This window comes from Trachurus trachurus (genome assembly GCF_905171665.1).
Source record: "Trachurus trachurus genome assembly, chromosome: 8".
Taxonomy (NCBI): Eukaryota; Metazoa; Chordata; class Actinopteri; order Carangiformes; family Carangidae; genus Trachurus; species Trachurus trachurus.
In genome coordinates, this window is record NC_139905.1 from 17,961,597 (window position 1) to 17,980,535 (window position 18,939).

Genomic DNA, 18,939 nt, shown 5'->3' on the forward strand with positions numbered 1-18,939 from the left:
AAGGAGCTGCTCTCCAAGACGCGGTTATTGTTGTAGAAACCGACTTGTTTTGGAGTTTGGTTTCATTTCTTTACACTTTCTACACCCAGAGGCAAATACTCCGACTGTTGGAGTAGTTTTTGAAAAGCGGAGGATTGTTTTGTTTTGTTGTTCCGCGGGGAGCCCCTCTTGTAGCTTACTTTGGACTTGGCGTGTGTAGAGTCTCACGTAGGCATAGCGGAGCTGCTGCAGGAGGTGTTGCTGATGCAGAAGTGATGAAGGATTTGAGCCAATCTGTGTGATTCTCAGCAGCTTCGCTTCACTTGACAAGATTTTCTTTTAATTTGAATGACTGATTCGCAGGATCGCACCCAAGACTGAAGACCGACGACGACCTACATCCTTTTCTCTGTGTTGCAGTCGTCGTTGTGCGGGGACTATGTTGATGAAGGAGTACCGCATCTGCATGCCTCTCACCGTGGAGGAGGTAGGTGAAGTTTTCCAGGTTTTCATCATGTTTTGAAGCTGATTGTGTACTCCTCAAATTTACTGACAGCTACGGAGTTGTTAGTCAGCACATTTTATTTGCTTTAGTTTTTGCTGTGGCACCGATTTTTGAAAAAAGTTGTCAAAGATGCGCTTGTCATTGTGCACTAAAGGAGACGTTACGTGGACACGAGGTGCGTTCATGCAGCTACCACGCGGTGGAGCTGCTGTTGTCTCTTTATTAGCAAACAGTTTTAATGTATGTCAAAGACTCTTGAGTAGAGTGTGAGCAGCAGAGCGAGCTGTGTGAGTCTAGCCTGCTGCAGGTAATGAAGGACAAAGAGTGCATGCGTTTTACCTTGAGTGTCCGGATTGTGAGTGATTAAGAGTAACATGTGTAAAAAACAAAACAAAAAACAAGCACCACATACACATTACTTTCTTCCTCAGTTCACGGCTCTTAAAAACTCCTACATTTTTAGCATTTCACAGTCTCACATTAATTGAACACAAGTGCTGTTACCTTTTCACCCCTTGTTCTTTGGAAATGATCCTCATACAGTACAACTGCTGTCTGCACTCTACACCACTCTGTTTTGGAGTTACAGTAAATTAGTAAATTAACATTTGAATGCACATTTCAGATCAGCTTTTATTTTGTAAGACAAACATTCACCACTGTATTTGTATCTGAAGATGAGTAGGGTGACAGACAGAATGAGGGAGAGGAGCATCTTCTGGCTGCTAAGTTCCCCCGAGGTCACACAGCTTTAGGATCAAGTCAGCTGCAGTGTTTCGACATTTTAGGATGCAAATAAGGTACTTCTTGAACATTCAGCACTCTGCTCAGTTTTCCTTGAATTTATTTGATTCTTGAGTGGTCCTGCCCTGTTTCTATATCTGATGCCTTTATAGGATGGAACACATTTTGTAGCTGGAGCTTCAGATGTCCTCCTGCTGTAAAGGCAGACAGTCTTCATTCCAGTGTTACCTGAACCTAAACAACAGATGTTCCAGCTCAAGTGTTTTATGGAGTTTAACTGTGTCATAAAGATTTTACACACCGTTTAACCCAGTTCATGATGCGACTTTAGATACCTCTTACAGGGAGTCGGTGCACTTTGGACTAAGTGTGTTGCCATAGTAGTACACCATTGATATGATTAAATTGTACCATTAGGCTATCAGCTGTGCTGTTTGCAATGATACAGTCCTTCTTTGCAGCTAGGCAAAGGTCATGTAATTGTTCTTAGGTTTGGGACTGGATGAAGGTGGAGTCATCCATACTTATGATCAAAGAGCTGACTAGAGCAGCTTCTGTTGAAGTGTAACGGTTCTTATTTTGTTTGATCATCCTGCCCAGGACCCTGAAGTCGTTTCTGTGAGTTTCATGTTTATAATTACGAGGATGCTGCTTTGTCACATCTTGTCCTAGAACTGATTGGATCCTCTATTTCTGCTTTGCTCCAGTGGTGATGGAAGACACTGCTGTCTTCTGTGGCCAGCTAAAGGCTATCACATCTGTTGTTGTGATGATAATGGTGCCCAGGCCAATCTATTGATCTGTCATTGACGAATGATCATTTGTAATCTATTCATTTTCACGGCATGCTAGTAATTGCCCACAGACACAAAGACAAATACATCACACAGTGATTGGTCTGTGTGTAGAAGCAACATTTAAAGACATCAACTCTTGACACAACTGGAGTTGACAAAACAGTAAAAATGAGTGGATAACTCCTCTTAATGATTTTCCAGTATAAAGAAAGGAAAATACAACCAACTACTCTTTCCTGAATCAAAACACCCACTCTCACTGGTGCTGTTGTCAAGGTGAAAATACATATTGTACTTTAGTGCTTCTGTGACAATGTGATGGATGAAAGAACACACTATCTTCTACTCAAAGTCAGTGTACTGTATTTTTCCTTGGGTTGAAGATGAATAATGATGTGTTTAGTTCTCTGGTCTTCTGGTTATAATTTTTGGCTTTTTTCCATCATAGGCATAACAAATGAGAATCACCTTGAATAGCATTCAGTATACAACATACAGGGGACAAGGCTCCTCTTCAGATACAGTACCTGCGAGTGCGTTAGTGAAGTGGAAGGCTTTTTTGCAGAATGAGACAGCTAAAGAATTTTATTGTCAACATTCAAAAACAGATCTCTAATGAGACTGTCATCTTCAAATGGCGATAAAATCTAAGCACCGTAGATTAAAAAAAAGATTGGAGAGGCTGTGCTGATGAATTGCATTCATGTAATTAGTAAGCTGACAAGTACATAAAATATTGATCTGAAGTATATCTGTGGAACTTGTTTCTTAATTCAACAAATATTCAGTGATGTGTGCAGGATGTTCATCTTGGAAAAATATGCAACATTATGCTGTTACATTCACATTATTATATAACACAGATGAGAAAATGTGATTTTGACAATTTTGCAAGGTCCATTATGAATTTAGATTGTTAGTGTTGAGGTTTCTTTTACTAGTTGTGGCTTCTTTGTTTTTAAGTCATCGGTGTTTCATTCATAAACACAAATTAGAAAATGCTCCATTAGTATGTGCATGCAAACAGGTAAGTCCTCCAGAGAGACACTGCTTAGCAGGACCATTCACTGCTAAGTGTACACTGTCACAGTTAAAATGAAGGCCTAATTTGGGCCTGTCAAAAAAAGGGTTGTGCTTTAAGTTAATTATGACCAAGCTGAGTGTTCTCATGAGTCTGCACATTGACAAACCTGTCACCTATTAGAAAACTTTTCAGTCTCTTTAGCAAGTGGAGAGAGGCCAGAGGATGTATCTGTCACGGAGTGAGCACTGGACGTGTACACAGCCTCTTTCAGCAAGTGCTGACATCCTTTGTGATCATGTCAGTTATCTTGAAGCCACAGGAGGGAAACAAATGGCTGCCAGAAAGTAGAATTAATTGTGACATGTTTCTCCCAAGTATGTCGGATTTCCTTATAGTAAGTTTAGACCGACAAATTAAGAAATTGAACATAAAAACAAAGAGCACCCTATAGTCACAGAAGGAGGCAGAAGCCATTCACTTTTCACTCATGTTGGTCTCTTGATTCTTCTAAAGTCATAGTCGTACTGCAGCAAGAGACATGGGCACCTGTAGTGATGAAGGTGACATCAACCAGTTGGTGTAAGATCAGTCTCTGGGGGGCTCCATGTGTTTGTTTGTGTTCCTGCATACCGCCATGCCCCACAGCACATCTAGGCCCAGACCCAAGAACTTGTTTACGTCCCCAGAGCGGAGGCTCTGTGCTCTGACTACTGAGAAGAAGCCTGTTCCTCTGTTGCCTAGCTCAGCCAGACAGTGACCGGGCTCACACACACCAGATGGAGAGAAACATGCTCACTCGGATTATCTGCCAGACGTCAAACGATGATCCAGGAGTGTGGGAGTGTGGGAGAGGGGGAGAGAGAGAGGGAGGGAGGGAGGGAGGGAGCGAAAGAGAGCAAGAGAATGTATAGTGCGTTGAGAAAGTGATTGATCACTTTTGGTAACTGTCTGAGTCAGCGTGATTTTGTTCTGCTGCCCACTATAATTGTTTTGGAGGCAGCTAGTTCTCTGAAGCAGTTGTATCAAAGCAGACTGTACGGACACACTGTGACTTGGTAATTTAATATACAAAATACACCATTTCATTTTGAAAAAACACATGAGAATGGTAGCACTCTGTCTATCAAGAATTTAATAAGGTGAATGTCTACTAAATCAGTCGAATGTGTCTGCTGTCAAGGTTCTCCTTTATTGCATTCGGTTTTCTTGTTTTTATTCTACATCATTTTTTCCCCAGTATGCCTCAGCTAATATACTGCAAACTAGTTTTCCCAGAAGCACAAATACTATGCAATTTATGTTACTGTCTAAGATTTTCAGTATGCACAGCTACAGTATACTGTAGATTTGAATAGACACAGTTATAAAAGCTTGACCCTTACATTCACTTTCAGATGACAATGAGTGGCGCTAACACAGACTCATCAATTACCATGCAGATTATTCTGCAATTAATTTACAATTCAGTGGTTAAAGAATGAAGAACGTCTTTCTTTCTTGCACCTGAACAGTATGTTGAATAACTCCGACCGCTTCGCTTGACCAGCTCCTGACTAATGAGCTCTGGAGCCTGTGTTCAGGGGTCACTAACACTATCTTTGTTCTGGAGAAGTGTCTGTTTCCCCATCATCTTTTAATAATAATGGCAGTGGTCTAAATTAGAATGGAGCTTAATTACACATTCAGTCGGAGCCACTAGAGCTGATGCTCTCTCCAGATTTCTGAAGAACACGCCTGATGCTTCGTCTAAGCTTCGAAAAAAAACGGCAGAGTAACAGACCCATCACCCATCGTAGCTCAACACTTTAAGCGAGCTGTTGTCAGATACAGTTTTTTTTAAGCTATATCTGACCTGCTCAGTGATTGCTGCACTACTTTGCTGATTCCCATTGGACTTACTTTAGGTTACGTTCTCCAATCACAGGTTGTTTTAGTTGATTTCCCTGTTGAACTGGGTTCAATGGTCTAAACACTGTGCATTGCATTCAAACAGCTGATTCTATGACTTTGTTACGATTCACCAGTGGTTGTTGCTGATAATGATCAGTCATTTCTCTACCTGCAGACAGTCTATCTGGTTATTTATCTGTATACCATTACTTGAATTGCTTCCATTTTCCTGACTTCCATGGTTATCCAGCTGCCAGCCTGCTGGCTCATAGGACAGTACTGAATGAGTCCCCACTGTGAGGATAATTGAAACCCTGGTGCTATTCTCAAGGTTGCACTCACACTTTGTCTCAGACTACGGCTACTCTATGAAAGCTGATTTTCTGTGCTTCTCCAGCTGAGAATGTTTCTTTCAGAGTCTTGCTGTATCATGCCAGGGTCGTGCAACACTAGCATTACATTCAACAGTCCATTTAATTGAGGTTGCAAGGGCCAAGATCTTTTGGGGAGCGATGGACAATTTCAGACAATTAATGCGATGTAATTCATCAGATTTTGATGCACTGGATTAGTGAAGCAGTGGTTCTGTAGAGACATTTTACAACAGAGTGAGAATTGTATGCATAGTTGGTGCCGTATGCAAAAGTTTGGGCACCCCTGGTCAAAATCTCTGTTGATGTGAACAGTTAAGCAAGTGGAAGGTGATTTATTATTATTTATTTTCATCTTTTACATTTCATCTTTTCCTTTTCTGTCATTTTGACAGGATGATATGTAAATATGTTATGGCCACCCTGTATAGTTGGTACCTAGTAGCCCCCCCTTTAGCAACTATCACAGCGTGTAAATAGTAAATATCTTATAGGGCAAAGTTATCTGAGAGCGCAAGTCTCCCGGGGTTCCTTTTCTTTTGCAGGGTGCTGCTTTGTTTCCCTCTTTCACTCTAAAATTGTAGAAAACAAAAATTATTCACTGATATTGCCTGAAATATTACAAAATAGTGTTTCATGTTTAACTTTATGCCTTTTGGAGATCATTTAATCTTTCACTTCACTTTAACAGAAATTTTGACTAGTGGTGCCAAAACTTTTGCATGCTACTGTTACTGTACTTAAAAAAGATGAACATGCGTCTCCTCTTTCCATTTTAAGCTGCAGTCTTTTTACTCTTCTGAGCTTTTTCAGACTTTGGTTGTTAATGGATTCTGCATGAATATAATGCTCTTATAATGCATGATGCATGATAGGCGACAGAGAAAACAGTTCAAGAGGCATTAGGGCTGCAACTACTACTACTACTACTACTACTACTACTACTACTACTACCTTTTTCTATATTGTATGTTATGTTTTACCATAGGCAGGGCATAGACACACATGCATTACACAAGGTATAGGCCAACTGATTCTCTTTCATCTGCCCATGAGGGGCTACATACAGGAGTATAAAGTATCTACAAAGTAACTACTGAGTAATGCACACGGGTCCCAACCTGAGAGCTCCAATTCACATTATAGTATGATCAAAGCCTCAGTTTCACATGTATATGGGGCAAACTGAAATAAGTTCTGCTTGTCAAAACAATTTACCGAGAATGTGTGGCAAGGTTGGCATACTGGAACAAACAAACAAGCAAGCATGGCTACGTAGCAACATTAATGATCTAGTAAACAAGGAAGGTCAACAACAGTTTTCTGCTTGTAGTAGAGAGCTGAGGACTAAATTAAGAGCAGCACCGGACCAGTTGGTCTGGTGACTGGAGGTTGTGGGAACAGGGGCGACAAATTGACAGGTGAGAAATGAAGGAGTCCTTGAGGGGGAAGAAAGAGTCAGTGCTTTTGTCTCCATGATACAAGCAAAGCATTAAAACATGATTAAGGCTAGTTGAATGCAAAGAAAGCCTTTATTAAGTCTGTGGGACATAGTGCATGTTTATTAATTTAGGGTACATATTTGATAAGGACAGGCACAAAGGCAGGTGAGACAAAAAGAGTAAAAGTCAAACACGGTGATTAACAGCGTGATAATGGCAGAAGTAAAGAGAACAGAATAGAAACCCAAACAAAGACACAACTGGCAGTTTAATAACCTTGACTAATTATCCAGCACTGAAGAGGCATATTTGCACCAAAGCAGTGTATTATTTATTTATTACTTTTTATCTTCTGCTTTTTTATCTTTTTGTGTGGAGCTGCTTGGAAACTCATCAAAAACAACATGATGCCCATCCATCCATGCATCCACCTCCCTATCCTTCAGAGAGCGACATGGAGGACTATGACACTATGTTGAAACATTTGATTTAAAGCAAATGAATATCTGTTACATACAGGACAGATCACCAAGGAGATTGGATTTTATTTTGTAATGAAACACAACCCTCTTCCATCTGATGTCAATGAATCAGTGATGTGTTCACCTGAAAATGAACTCAAAATCTCTCATCACATCCTCAACTCAGCCTGTGTCGTGCCAAAGACTGACATCTGTTTCGCCCTGTTGCTGCTGCCTCTGGCTATTTGTTTGAAACTCCATACACTGCAGTACTGAGCTTCAAACAGAGGTTGTTTGGGGTTAGAGAAAGCGGTGACACGTTTTTAAATAGCCCTTTGCACACATATACACACCACGCACGCACACATTTATAAGAGCCTGTGCGCATTTGCTTTCGATTCCAGGAAATAGCAGCTCCCATTGATGTATTGCAGTTATGTAGTGGAATGACTCGCCTGCAGATTGTTGCAGGCAAAGTGACGAAAGTTAAATAAACTCTGATCAGATCTGTACCTGAGCAGTGACCTATATTCAGATTATATTAATTCCTGTTTTATTAGAAATTTCTTACCAGGTGCATCTGCTGGACGTTTCACTTCCTGTCTAATTTTCCCTCTGTTGTGATTGTCTGCACAACTGTGATGTAGTATTTCCAAAATACCTTGCCTCCCTTTAATTGTCTGTCTTTCCATTCGTCCTTGTCAGTTCATCTACTGATGTTCTCTAATGTTCCTCTGTGATGTTTCCTTGACCTCCCGTTCCAGACCTTGGCCTGCTTTCCAATGTTTTGAGCCAATTCCCCCTCTTTCCAGTGTTAGTGCTAATTTGTGTTGTTGGTTTCCCAAAGGTCAAACCATTTCTTTAAGAGCTCTGTGCTGTGTAATGTACCTTAGATATTTTCCTCACTTGATGAAAAATTCCAAAGCTTGAAATACAATGAGAGCTGTCCGAAGAGAGAGTTTAGTAGACCAGGCGCAAGTGAAGTGCAGCACAGGTGCGCAGCGCCAGTGCTCACATTTAGTAACCTATATTTAAACCCTGTGTAACAAAGATGAGTAGTTTGCACAGATCACAACATAAACAAATATCATGTGTAACTAGGGGTGGGCAAAAATGTCGATATGGCAATATATCACGATACTTTATATCGCGATACGATATCGATATTCAATATTTAAATATCGATTATTTTTTTCAAAAAAAAAATTCAAATTTTTTTTTTTCAAATAATAAATCATGTTTCAGACGTAAATCCAGTACGACTTCCGCCCCTCTGCTCCACGAGGTGTCACTGTACTGCTACCTCAGACAGTGTGTTGTACATGCAAATATGTTGTTGTAACTTGCACTTGTATAAAATGGCATGGATAATTTGAATTACATTGTTTTGACTCAGTTTGTCCCATAAATTATCACTATCATCTGATGTACATACGACTCGGATTTTAAGATGCATAATGCCAGTGTTTCCCCTACCGTTCTATTGGCGGGGCGGCCCGCCCCGCCTGCACAGGCCCCCGCCCCCCTTGAAAAACGGGACAATCGCGGTTAAAGCGGACCTGTTGGTCTGATCAAACTGCAGAGCGCTCCACCTGAAGCACCCAAGCTTCCCAAGCAACCAAACGGCGCTATTCGCCCTCTGCCATCTGATTTTTAAATACCAGCGCTCACGCCGGGTACACACCGGACGAGGAAGCGCCGCGAATAACCGAGAACCACATCAGATTCACCGCGGCGTGCACCTCCGCGGTGAATGCGCTCTGATCTCTCCCTCTGTACGGAGGGAGAGATCAGCTGATCCGCTGCTGTTTACTTTCTCTCTGAGCGTCTCCGCTGAGAGTTGTCTCCGCCTCCTCACTCGTTGAGCTGAGCGTCAGGAGCTCATTATAGTATATTAGACTTTATAAAACGGAAAGGTGAAATCCGGCAATCTGATTGGTTGTTAGCCGTGGTATATTGAGCATATACCACGGCTACTATTCTAAAACCTTATCACAGCGCAGGCTATCACTCCGCGTCAGGCACGTATGACTGGTATGAATGGAAGTTGTTGTCATGTATCCATGACAACGGACTGTTGCCGTCCGTAGCAAAAGACAGCTGATGTTTTTACGATGTTAAAAAACGGACTAAAGTAGTTGAATTCACATGTTTAAGGTTAACTTTCACCTCCGGGGAGGGTTAACAATGGTAGAGGGGACTGAGCAGTGACTTTCACCTGAAAAAATGCGGAGGAAAAGACGAGCTGCAGAGCTAACTTGGAGCTAACGTCTGGAGAGGTGGGACTATTTTTTCACAGTGAGGCTATTTTATTGGATAATATGTATTTCTGGTTGAATAAAACTACATGAAATTGATTGCTTATCCCTCTTCTATATTGCCTTTATTCGTAACCGTTTTATAAAAGCAATATATCACTCCAGTCCGTGGTATATGCTCATTATACCACTCCAAGGGGGTTGTCGTCCCTCCGCTTCGCGTCGGGCCGAACAACGCCCCTTAGCCGTGGTATAATGAGCATATACCACGGCCTGTCGTGATATATTGCTTAAATAGCCTATATCTTATTTTTTATACAGTCAGTCACCACTGAAAGAAGTTGTCCACTCACAGCAGGACAGATGGATAATCGGTAAAGTTAATAATTTCACTTAATGTGGCCATGAATAAATTAATTTCGATTGCCTGTTATATTTCAGTGTTGCCCAAACGCAAATCTTTAAGTCTTTGTTGTCTTTGTACAGAGACAATATGAGATTTGCGATAACAACCAAGTTGATAACCAGCTTCGTAGTCGTGTTAACTCGGGCCGGGACGTGAGGTTTTGTTCAGCTGCATCTTGAACACAAAGCCTGGCCATGTCGAGCCTCCTTCGCAGTACAGGCCTCCGGTCAATTTTCAGACCCTTTTCAAAATAAAACACCGCGATTAACAATACTAGAGGCCAATGTGTGTGTTTGTAGCCTATTTGTGTTTATTTAATCCAAACAGAGCGCGCGAGAGATGAACACACACACCTTCACCCCCCCCTGGACTCATCCACCCCCCACCCCCCCAAGACAAAACTGCTAGGGGAAACACTGATAATGCCTTTTACATTTTTCAGTGAACTATGTAGAATATCGTAGAATATCGCAATATATCGCAAAATTTGGATATCGCAATATCGTATCGTATCGTGACTCAAGTATCGTGATGCGTATCGTATCGTGAGGTCCTTGGCAATACCCACCCCTATGTGTAACAGAGATGAAATCAGAAGCAGCTGTGCGTAAAGGACGCATTGCTGAGCGTCTCTCTTCTTCTGTTTTCTTTTGAATTTTCTGAGATTAGACATGCTGAATACAGTATAAACTCACTATCTGATGCCGAGGCTGTTTGTTGTTGGCTGAGATATGTTAGTTTGCATCACGTTTTGTGTTAATTCAGTCAGGTCGAGCTTCCATTACGCGAGCCAACCGCCTTTGATCTGACTTTAGATGTGACGGAACCGATATAGATATAAATTTATGTGCTGATTCACTGCGCATGGTTCAGCACCCTGCGCCACCTTAGGCCGCGCCGGGAAACTAGAGCCCAGAATGTCTTTCTTGGAAAGTAATTTACCTCAGTTAGGAATATAAACAAATCTTAAGAAATGAGAATATATGATTTCTAAATATAGCTTACGTTTGCAGATCCAGTGAGGCTTTCTTCGTTTTTGAGCCAGATATGCTGGAGATGCTAAGGACTGATTTAATGTCTTAAAATGCTTTCAGTTTAATTTGAAGTGACACTCAGGGGTCTACTGCACTCTCTAAATAAAACCAATCCTTCCATGAGTTGAAAAACTGATTTACTACTTATTTGGATTGAATTAAAAAAAATCAGATGACATTAAAGCATGGCCACACGGTGGTTACACATCTTTTCAGCATTAAATTAAATTAACACTTATGATCACCCACTTGTACTTTTTTGTTATTATTGTGCTGTGGATGAATTGAACTTGTCAGACTCACTTTGGCAGTAGTGGTGCGAAAATTGCTGAAATGTTTGTGTGCAACAGAGTAGGCCGCAGTTGCTGTAAATGGGAAGCGAAGATCATTCACCTGATCAGAACAGGAAACTATGACCCACCTCCTCTTCTTCCTGTGGCACTAAACCTTACTTACTGTCAACATCCTGTCTAAACAAGGAGACACAATGGTCACTGAGAATAGAAGCTCTGCTGACACACTGTGAATGTGTCAGCAGAGTTATGGGACAGGTGTTAGGAGAGATGCAGCATGGGAAGGGGAGCAGCTGGGCATGCCACACCATAATGTGATCACAACGTATAAGGACACATTTTGCACTCAAATGGCAAATGATGAATATATCGTCACCCTATTAAAATAATGGCCTAAGTCATTTTTTCAAGTTTTCGGGAAAACACAAAAAACTTCACCAAATTCAGAGCATATGATATTTATTAATCATTTCACTCAAAAAGGCATTGGCAGTTGATAACTGTTGACATACATAGAATGTTGTGTGTTAACTATGTAACATTACAGAATAAAGTGACTTAGGCAAATTTTCGAACACTGAAGTGTGACTTAGGCAACTTTAAACCTGTCTTAAACTGCCCTTTAATTCCATGAAGCAAACTCTAAACTTAAATAACTCTAACCTATATTAAACAAATGTCAGGTCAATCAAACACTGAGGCATGTTGTCAGGATTTGGTGAATTTTTCAGTAAACAGGGTATAGAGGCAGAGAATAAACACAGATGATCAGATGAGGACAAAGGGAGACACTGGGTCTAAATACACAAGGGAACACGCAGGTGGTGCCATCAGTACAGGTGAAACACATGAGGTAATCAAACAGGTGGAAGAACACAGGAAGACAAGACAGGAACTTCAAAGTAAAACAGGAAATAACTCATCCAATAACTTTTTTTTATGTTTGTACTCTGAGTGTCTTCTGCACAATAAATCCTAAGAACCCCAAACAAATGTACACATGGTAAATAAACTTTATCTCATCTATCTTATCTCACACGTCCCTCTCCTCACTTCATTCTCCGTCATCTTGATTTGCCCTAATGTGGCAAATTGTCAAAGAAGTGATGACACTCGACCGGCATCACATGTTTCATGGACTGAAGGTCCTGGAACTTCCTCTCTTTGATTGGAAGAGCATGCTGGAACACTCTGATCCATGCCATTGGCTCACTTGGCACCTGTACCCTCTGTGGCAGTGCATCCCACTCACAGTTTTCAGCGAAGGATAGTTTGTACTTGACTGTGCCATCGTGGCTAAATTGAAGAGCCCGCAAATCGTGCACAGTTGGGTCTCCTGCTTTTCTGCCTGGTCTGATGCTTGAGAAGTAAGATCCACTCAGTTTCAGGACTTCATCATGTCTCAGCACCTGCACCTGATATGGTTTTGGTTTCAGTCTTGCAGTCTGGAGGATGATCGTGTAGTCTCTTGGAGTGATGATGTCCGCTGTCATTTTGCGCTCGATGGTACTGTGCATGCTGTCGCATTCCATTTGTGTGTGACCAGCGACAAGGTACTTTTGTGTTATAAGAACCCCATGTTTTCTGGAGAGCTCAGAATATGCATTTGCCACACTTACATTACGGTTCTGATAACCGCAGCCATCGCTCCATACTACTATCTCCTTGATTTCTGGATTTTCTTTGATCACTCTTTCAAAATGGCGGTATTGAAGGTGTGCAAAAACATCGCTGCTGAGGTCCCCCTCTGACTCATCCCAGATGTAGCAGTACCCTTCCTTTGAATGTAAATTGAAGAGGGTAAAGTTATGGACCTGCAGTTTTGTTTTGTAATACAGGCAGCTGGCCTGGGTTTTTGGACACAGCAGCACAGCTTGCAAGTCCATTGTCCATACAGATTTCTCGTTGTCTGCAAACTCCTTGTCACAGGATTTCTCTCGCCGTGCTTCATCTTTTTTGTTCACATGTGCATCATATTCAGCCCTACTGATATTCCCATGCTTGAATGACACACAAACATCACACTGATCCTTTCTCGGAACGAATACAGAATATTTTTCTTCATGGAACACATTTCTGAAGTGGGACTCACCCACAGCCCTCACTCCAGCAGTTGCAGCTGCCTGTTGGTATTCCCGGTGTAGCTGAGCAATGGTTGTACCTGGGTAAAGGAACTTCTTCTCTTTGTAGGTTGCTATATTTCTGCAGTAGTGTGAATCAACACTTGGCAGCTCCTTCAACCAGTCCTTAAGAAAATCAGTGACATTGGTTTCCACTTTTGCATGCTTGCCACTTTTTGGTCCAGATTTGGTTGGCCGGGCTGGTGTTTGTTTGTCAGGGCCTTCGTCAGGATCTCTGTCGGAGTCTTCGTTCAGCCAGTGTGCGATTGTTCTTAAAGGGAGACCAAGTGTAGATGCAAAAAGTGCTTTGCACACTTTAAGACTTGTTCCATCCTGAAGTTTCAGCTGGTAGCTAAATGATGAACTGCGCCTTGATCCCTCAGCAACTTTCTTTTGCTGAATGGCAACCTTTGTGACCAGAGTGGTAACGTATAACTTCCGTTCTTCCCACGTTTCCATTAACCACACTCTCTCAAATATCCACTGCCTCTCCTCTTCTGTAATGGTTTGGCAGCCTCGAGTCTTGATTCTTTGACAGAACTTCGAGTTGCAGGGAGGACCCAGAGCCTTCGCAGTAATTTCTTTGCCACCTTTGGACTTGTATGACATTCCTTTGAGACGTTTTCCCTTGGATTCATTTTGCTTCCATGTACCTTGGCTGAGGCGTTTCTGTCGTTTTCTTTTAACTAAATTGTTTTCTTTATCATCCTCATCATGCTGTTCTGGTGTTGCTGCCCCCACGGCTTGGCTGTCTTCATTTTCAGGGGCAGATGACTCATCAGAGGATGGGCTATACTTATAGTCTGGATCTCTGATATTATCATCATAATCTGTGTCTTCTTCATTGTGTTGCTGCACCTGCTTGGCATCTTCAGCAACACTTGTTTCATCAGTAGTAGTGTTTAAGGTATTGTCTGCTTTAACTGAAAGAGGGTCTTGACTTGATATATCCATCTCAATCTCTTCAAGGATGGGCTCAATCTCAAGGATGGTATCATTTTCAGTGGATAAGGCGGTGTCAGAATAGTCAAATACTCCTATCAAAAAGAAAAAACATTTCTTTAATTTTAAAACTTTGAGGGGTATTATTGACTTGTGCTAAGTAATGTAACAACACATTATTCCATTTATAACACGGCTTACGAGTGAAATAATTAATTAGAAACATCAGCTGTGCTCCTCTGATCTGAGCAGTGTCCCTAGCAACAGTTTGTTTACTTGACAACGGTCTGTTACACTTGACAACAGTCTATTAGCTATACTTTATGATGGTCTGTTACACTTGACGAAGGTCTATTATATTTGATGATGGTCTAATACAGAAATAACAGACCATAGATCACAGTGCGGCATTCAATCGAGTCATGTAATACATTTGGCTATGTTACAGAAAGAAGTGGGATAGTCAGGAATAGTAGCCTAGCTAGAATTAGCTACCTTTGTAGCTAAACTATAACTTGTGAAATTTAGACTAAAATTAATACACAACATTATAGCCTATCCTTTATGATAGTAAACCTTATTACTCACCAGGAGAATCTGATTCAAGAATCAGATTTAGAGCTTCTTCTGCACCATAGAATCTGTTGCTTCTTGAAATAGCTGCCATCATGAAAGCATGTTAAATGGCCTAAGTCAGACAGTTTATCCTAAAGAGTGAACAGTTTTGACTTAGGCAAAAAATAAAATGGCCTAAGTCACCCTCTTGACATAGGCCATTTTCCTATAGGGCATAAAGAGCATGCGCCTTTGAACTGAGGATTAAGATTTTTTTTACCAGAGGTGGCCAGCATTATCAGGAGATGATTTAGGCCAAAAACTCATTTTCGTCAAAAAATGACTTAGGCCATTATTTTAATAGGGTGACGATATGTATAATCAGACTCGATGCTGGATGATAAGTGAAGTGTCATTTCGCCTCTTGCGAAATGACCCTGATTCACGTTCACGGGGAGGTTGCTAAATTTACAGAGCTAAAAATACAACTTCTAACTTCAAGAAAACATCCATCTTAATAATTGATTCAGTCTCATAAGCAGTATTCAATCTTTCTCTCTTGGGGAGGTTTCATTGCCCATCTTGTCCTTGTTCCATCCATTTATGTTGATAAATCCAAATTCTTTCATTTTAGTTTCACAGACATTAAACCATCACTGCGGTGAAATTGGTTCTGGTTCTGGTTCTTTTGATCTCACTACATTGTGGTTTGATAAATGTGACACTGCTTCCTACTGGACACATTTACAATATCATATATCATACATTATTAACCCCTGGTCCAAATAAAAAACACACACAAACATGTCTGAATGACACCCGTGTGTGTTTGCTTATGTGCAGCCTTGGGATGCATAATCCCAGCTTTGGAAGTTTTATAGTTTGCAAAAACAAAAATGTCAAGTACAGAATTATGTTTGGACTGTCAGGTCTGCATTTGCACATTACTCTTCTACCATCCTGTATATTCGTACAGATGCACAAGACTAAGTATTGCAGCATGCTCATTCTGCTGGGGGTGGGGAACAAACAGGCACGTACCACAAATCAAAACGTTTCCCATTGCAGAAGAGATTCAACCCGCCAGTCAGCGAGCCAGCCGCATAATTACCACCTGACCCTTTGTATCGCTTCGCTTTCATCGGGTAACTAGATGCTCGCTCTGTACCACACTGGTATAAGCCCAATGAGCTGCCACCCTGATCATGACACGATTAACATTTATAACTTCCACTTCTCTTTGCATGTGCCATTAACCTTCTCACACGAGGCTCGATAGCTTTAAGCACAGCCACTGGCAAAATGGCTCTGTTCTTGTCCACACACACAACCATTAATGTCCGTATGTAGTATGTGGGTGTATGCGCAGATACATGGTAGAGTCACAGGTACGAGTGTCCTTGGTTGCCATAGGAACATCAGCAGCTCACAGCTGATTAGAAATCTCTTTGATGATGAAGTGGCCCCTCTGCGTGTGCGTATTGTGTGTAAGAACATGTGTCGAATTATGTGCGTATGTGCGCGTGTAGATTTGAAACCAAATGACCACAGACAGAGCCATTTAGTTTTCCAAATTAACACCAGAGCAAGAGATTGTGCTAATTTGTCATCTTACATTTATGCGTTTTAATTACAGTACTCTGACATTTGTAATGATTTTTAATGTGTTTTAAAAATTCTGGGGAACAGCTGTTGAACACGGGACCGCGACTATGTAGCCCGAAAGTTTAGCATATCAATATGGTAATAGAGCCTTCAACACAACAGATGGTCTGTGTTATATTTATGTGTGTCTACCATGACTTTAGTGCTGGCATGTGTGTGTTTCTTACTCACTTTACTTTATTTTCACACTAGCAATAGGTACTGGCCCCATTCTGGATCTGATTCCAGTTTTTACTGTGCACTGTCACTTTCGTGGAGTCTGCTTGTTCCTCACATGCCAGTTAGCTTTACAGGACAAGAGGGTCTGGGAGGTTATGATGCACTTGTCAATGACCTTAAACAATTTGAAGATAACTTACATACAGTAGTGCCATCGCTCATAATCTAGTAGCAGAGGAGTGCTGCTGCTATTCGCTGCTATTCACTGCTACTTTAGAACTGCTCAACCAGTCACATGGTATCATAAAAATCACAAATTCATCCTGGTTTGCCCTCTATACTGTATATATCGTCCATCAGTACATCAGTGATTTACACAACTGACTCTCATTGAATGATAAAGTAGCAGCAGGAGAACATCCTCCGAGTGAGAAAAATAAGTGAGAACAGTGTTAATGAATGTCACAGAGTGGTGACAAAATACGTGCTGAAAGCTTTTATCAGGCATTCGCACTGACACAGCAAGGGTCCATGCTGGTCAGGGTGTGCTGCTTGATGTATTACTCAAGACTGAAATATGAACCAGTGACAGACCCACTTAACAAACAAAACACTTGGACTAATAGTTTATAATACTCAAAGACAGGATTTCACAAATGTGGGAAGTTATTCCAGCATTTTTATCTCTTGTTGTCCTGATAAACCATTAAAACATATAACTTAACAATAAAATAACAGTAATCTACCAGAAATAGGTGGGAAATGCTTTGTCTTTTCTGATCGCATCGTGTGTCATTGCAGCAAAAGGCTGAACCTGGATCAGACTTTTATGTGGAAACAATCCTGCATTTTCTGCCACAGCTCTCAGCTGTAACACCCCAGCAGTGCTGATGGATAGCCATTTAAATTAATGAGGAGGCTGCATTTTTTCCATGTAGAGCTGAAGTCGATCTGAACACGACCTTTGAAACATGCAATCACACAAGGACAAGATTCCTCTTCAGTCACTACTGATCTGAGGTTTTTTTCTGTATCATCAGCTGCATAGAGAATACACATATAAAGTGTGTCGAACTGTTTAAATGAAATGATCAAGCATCTACTTGTTATATCAAAGTGGTCTCAGTGAGTGCTTGGAAATGTTAGTGAGTATCACTATCTACTGAACCCACAGCAAACAAGAAGAAAAGACAAAAAGCAATAGCTCTGTTTATCTCCACGAACAAATAAATGAGACCTTTTCGAAAATGGTTCCTGCGACAAAGAGGCAACACTCAGACAATTGGCAGAGAGAAGCAAACACAGATACTGTAGAGAGGAGGTGAAAAATCTTTGTTGGAGCAAGCTTTATGTAATTTTTTTTTTTTTTTAATGAATGAATCCAATCCAGATACAGCCCTATGAGCCGCCAGTGCTACCAAACTTAAAGGGCATTTCCAGTCGTAATCAATGTTTACCTCCGATATCAGGTCACCTATGATCAGTTCATTTCATACCATCTACACTCCCAGCTGCAGCATGTGGATGTTTATATTCATTTTTGTTCAATAGTCTATGGTTTTTTCAATGTTCATTAATGGGCTCCGGACTAGAGGTCTTCACGGGTCCAATTTGACGGACCCGAACCCAAATGGACCCGAGAAAATTGTACCCGGAGCCGACTGGCCCCGGGCTATTATTGTAAATATGAGTTCCGAACCGAAATGGACCCGAGAAAATTGTACCCAAGCTATTATTGTAAATATGAGTTCCGAACCTGAGTGGCACTGAGATATGTCGGAACCGAACCCTAAAAAACCCGTGGGCCCGAAATGCCAGAGTTGCTTTATGATTTAATACAAGTTGTCTAGCGTATAAGACTTGTTTTTATTAGCTACTACTTTCTGTTTCTTACCTAAACGTAGTCTTCTTCCGCTGCCAGCCCCCCCTGGCCATAACGTGATGTAAACAGAAATAAATCCACTTTGTCATTTTCTTGTTTAGATGGTCATGTACTGTAATCCTTCTTCTTAGCCATTGCTAACACCAATCCACCAGTCATTTCCTCTTGTTTAATTAATGTTATAATTTTGGAGTTTCCATGTGCTTTGCGGAGCATACAGCGGTAACAACACGCTACGGCAACTTGATTGTTTAACTATTTTGAACCATTAACCATAATGTTACGTTAATAAACAAACCTTTTAACTAGGGCTGGACGATTAATCGAATTTTGATCGTGATTACGATTTTGGCTTCTCACGATCATAAAAACACTGTAATCGAAGATAAACGATTATTTTTTTGTCTATTGG

At 41.1% G+C, this 18,939-nt stretch overlaps 1 protein-coding gene across 1 annotated transcript in view; it reads left to right on the top strand.

The window, feature by feature from the left end:
• Positions 1 to 418: 418 nt before the first annotated feature.
• The window catches only part of pitpnc1a (phosphatidylinositol transfer protein cytoplasmic 1a), a gene marked incomplete at both ends in the record, with an annotated part of 51,677 nt that continues 33,156 nt past the window's right edge, over positions 419 to 18,939 (top strand). Inside the window, one exon of the mRNA XM_083977128.1 lies at positions 419 to 466. Within this exon, the coding sequence (XP_083833254.1) occupies positions 419 to 466 (48 nt within the window). The remainder of the gene's footprint in view (positions 467 to 18,939) is intronic.